This window comes from Lactuca sativa, chromosome 1 (genome assembly GCF_002870075.4).
Source record: "Lactuca sativa cultivar Salinas chromosome 1, Lsat_Salinas_v11, whole genome shotgun sequence".
Classification (NCBI taxonomy): domain Eukaryota; kingdom Viridiplantae; phylum Streptophyta; class Magnoliopsida; order Asterales; family Asteraceae; genus Lactuca; species Lactuca sativa.
In genome coordinates, this window is record NC_056623.2 from 17,044,680 (window position 1) to 17,048,403 (window position 3,724).

The following is a 3,724-nucleotide window of genomic DNA, read 5'->3' on the forward strand; positions in this document are numbered from 1 at the left end:
AAGCCGGAAAAAGATCTTTTTAAAAATAGAAAATATTAGGTCTTTTGTGAAAATATTATGTTTCATAAATATTTAATAGAAATAACTAATTAGTAAATAAATATAAATATTTAAAAGTAAAATATAATAGGTGAGGTAAATGAGATATGATTAAAGGAGGAGTGGTTAAACGGACAAGCCGAAAACTTTAGCCAATTAAAGAAAGCTATGTCTTTAATAGTATTAAGTGATGATAAGTTGTCGATCCAAAGAAAAAGACTATAATAATAACAATCATAAATAAATAAATACATAAAAACTTATATTGAACATGCTCTAAGCAAAGTGAAAAATACCTCACTTTTTGAAGATTTTCTTAAAAGAAAAAAAAAAAGTTTAAATGAACCCCAATGACACACATGTTTCATCGTTGGGTTTTTTTTAGCAATACCAAAAAAAAGGTTTAAACCCAAAATCTAGAACATGTTTTGAGTATTGTACTATGCAGTAGCTAACCATACACAAGCCTAGAAAAATCTTTTGAGAGTTACATTAATTAGCCATAAATATTTCAATTATTTTGTGGCACCATACAATGCAAAACAAAGGGTCTATTTCAAAGGACAGGTGCATGGTTTAATGCCCATATTTCAACTTTATACGACTTACTTTTAAACAGGCACTATGGGTTTTTTAACCAAATATGGGAAAAAAAGAAATTGGTGTGGTGTAATTTAGTTGGTTTATAATAATGAAATTCAAAAAAGGTAGGAAACACATCATTGATGGCATTAAATGAAGTTACCAACTAAAGTTAAGGATTACCCATTCTTAACGACACCCATGACTTGCTTCATTTCAATTTTCAAGTACATGATAATTCTAGTTTAAACTTTGAAAAATGACATTTCTAGTACCAATTTGGAAAATAGCTTATTTGGTTCAATTAATTGCTTATCAAACTGTTTCTTTTTTTTGCCAATATTCCAATAAGGATGACAGACTCACAAACCAAATTGAATAATAATTCCATAACATCTGTTACATGATAAAACAAAATAAAAACACAACTTGTTTTTCTGTTTAATCCAAATGTTATAATAATATTATAGTGTGTGGTTTTTGTGGATTTTTTGAAAAAGTTATTTGGGGCCAATGTCCTTGAGAGCACAAATCTGTTCCTCTCCCATTGCTGACATAACAGTCACAACCAGGTCCTTCCCCTCTCCAAATCCATCCTTTATCTGTGCATCAACATCAACATCAATCAATCTCATTCAAAATTAATCACACAATAAAAAGAAAAGACCCACAAAAGCTCCACCACACGCAACTCAATGAACACCACAAAAAGGGTATTCATGTCTTTTGCACAAACAAGACCCCCACCCTGTATTCTACATTCTTGGGGGGGACAAAAGTTATATTCTATTATAAGTTTCAGTCAAATGCACATCAAACACAGTAGAATCTATATAATGGATTCTACATTTCTACTTCACTTTTTCAGAAAATAAACAAAATAAAAAATACCTGAGTGAGGAGAGCATCATCGGTGGGGAGTTTGAGGTCATCTTTGGTGTTACCATTTTCAGTCAGCAAACTCACCTGAAAGAATATATTATTATCAAAATATAATCACAATTTTATAAAAAAAAAAAGATTCAGAGGCCAGAGTAGAGAGTATCATACAAATCCATCTTCAGAAATATCAATTAGCTGGTAATCGGTGCGATTGACATGGGGGACCTGTAAAAGAGAAAGAAAAAAAATAGTTTGATCAGAAAAATGAAGAGAATAATTACAATGACAAAAAGAAGTGATATTACATACATCACAATTATGGGATGATGGAACAATATCTTCAAGCTTTTTCCCGTTAAAAATGTCGATTGCAACAAAGTGACACTTGGCATGACCATGCTTGCCAGTCTTGGAGGTGGAAACTTCCACAACCTATTGCCATGTAAGATTTCACAATATATTAGTGATTAATATATCTTCAATATATAAATTTATAAATAAATAATATGTCTGAATTGTGATAGTAAAGAAAAATAAACAATTTAAGTAAGGGACCCATCTATAAACATTTGAAGGGCTAATGGATAGTGGAGATAGGTTGTAAAAGAAAAAGGGTTATGGAATATGGTACGATGATAAAAAAGAAGCTTATGTATGATGTATATCAGGCACATTCATATATGTACACAAGACACGTATATATACTTAAGTATGTCAAGTGTCAACAATGTGACTACTACTTTCAGTTGATGTCAGTATCTCAAGGCTAGGAAAATCAAATTTCAATTATACACAAACAAAAAGAAACCACAAGAATCTAATATAATCTAAAAGGAAGAGTGGCTTCTCACGCCACTATGGCAGTTTAGGGTTTTGCTAAATCTGTTGAAAATTTGATTGCTACATTTGATGGATCTATTAAACAAATCCCAAAAGCAAACAAAAATCTAAGCCTATAGCAAGAACAACAAAAGAAAACCCAAATTGCAACAAGAATCCTGAAAGCACCCACATACGCAATCATAGAACATCACATAATAAAATTTATATACAGCTCGATTGATTCATATGAAGCATTTCGTATTACGCAAAATCAAGACATACAAACATGTTGACTCGAAACAGACGAAAAGCAACAAAAACCCTAAACCTAAAACCATAATTGAAAAAACAATTCGACGCAAAGCAGAAAAACGCATAACCAATAGAACATGATAAAGAATACTGTCTAAAAATTAACACAGTTAAATAAAGTATATAGCTACGCAACACGAGGATTTTCCAAAAAAACTGAGATTAAAGAAAGATGTTAACCTTGCAAGCACGATTCTTGATCACGATATAACCATTCTTGCGAATGGTACCGGCTTGCTGAGGGTAAGTCTTGGAGGCTCCGGCATCGGCCTTGGACTCAAACTGATGCTCTTCGTCAGACATTTTTGATCGCTTGATTCAATTCGATGGTATAAGTAGTTAAACTCGATCAAACTGCAACGTAGCAGGAGTTTGAGCAGATGGATTGAAACCGATTATATATCTGTGTGTATAGGGTTTGCTACGTAGGGACGAAGAAGTGTTGGGCCGTGGATATTAGCTTTGAAATTACGCCGATTGACCCCTTTTTTAGGTTCCTATTCGCTTATCGCTTATCACATCTTTAAACCTTGCACGTTTTCCATATCACCATATATTTATCTTCTTGTTTAATAGTATTCATCAAATATAAAATAACGGATGATTTGATATCATGTTTTGAGCTTATTTTTAATTATATTTCTTAAGATATTGATATTGCTATTATTAAAAATTTTGTTATCATATATTAAAAGAAATGATCTCAATGACTTATATAAGAAAGCTTATCTCATATATTTTTGAAATGAATGATTTCGAAGAACATTTATTTTTGATAGTGGTTTTTCTATTTAGGTGGTTCTTCTATCATTTTCATAATCTATTTTGGTTTTTTTGTCATATGTTATATTCTCATTCAATTTATCAAATGTTATATTGTTATTTTGAATTAATTTTTTTTTCCATATGTTATTTTATGAGTTTTTTTTTAATTAAATTTTACATAATACTTTAATGTAATAATTACAATAAATTAATAGCATCTCTAACCAACTCTCATTCTCCATTATTTCCCTCATTTATTCTCCCATTCATCTCCAACCCTACTCCATTTAGAGCATCTTCAACTCATTCTTATTCTCCATTT

At 30.9% G+C, this 3,724-nt stretch overlaps 1 protein-coding gene across 1 annotated transcript; it reads right to left on the reverse strand.

The window, feature by feature from the left end:
* Positions 1–980: 980 nt before the first annotated feature.
* Positions 981–3,148, reverse strand: LOC111916728 (eukaryotic translation initiation factor 5A). Its single transcript, XM_023912383.3, has 5 exons — positions 2,818–3,148; positions 1,813–1,935; positions 1,672–1,728; positions 1,513–1,587; positions 981–1,223 (listed from the first exon to the last, which is right to left on the reverse strand). Exons 1-5 carry the CDS (start codon positions 2,938–2,940, stop codon positions 1,122–1,124), a joined length of 480 nt encoding a protein of 159 aa, XP_023768151.1. The 5' UTR covers positions 2,941–3,148; the 3' UTR covers positions 981–1,121.
* Positions 3,149–3,724: the final 576 nt, after the last annotated feature.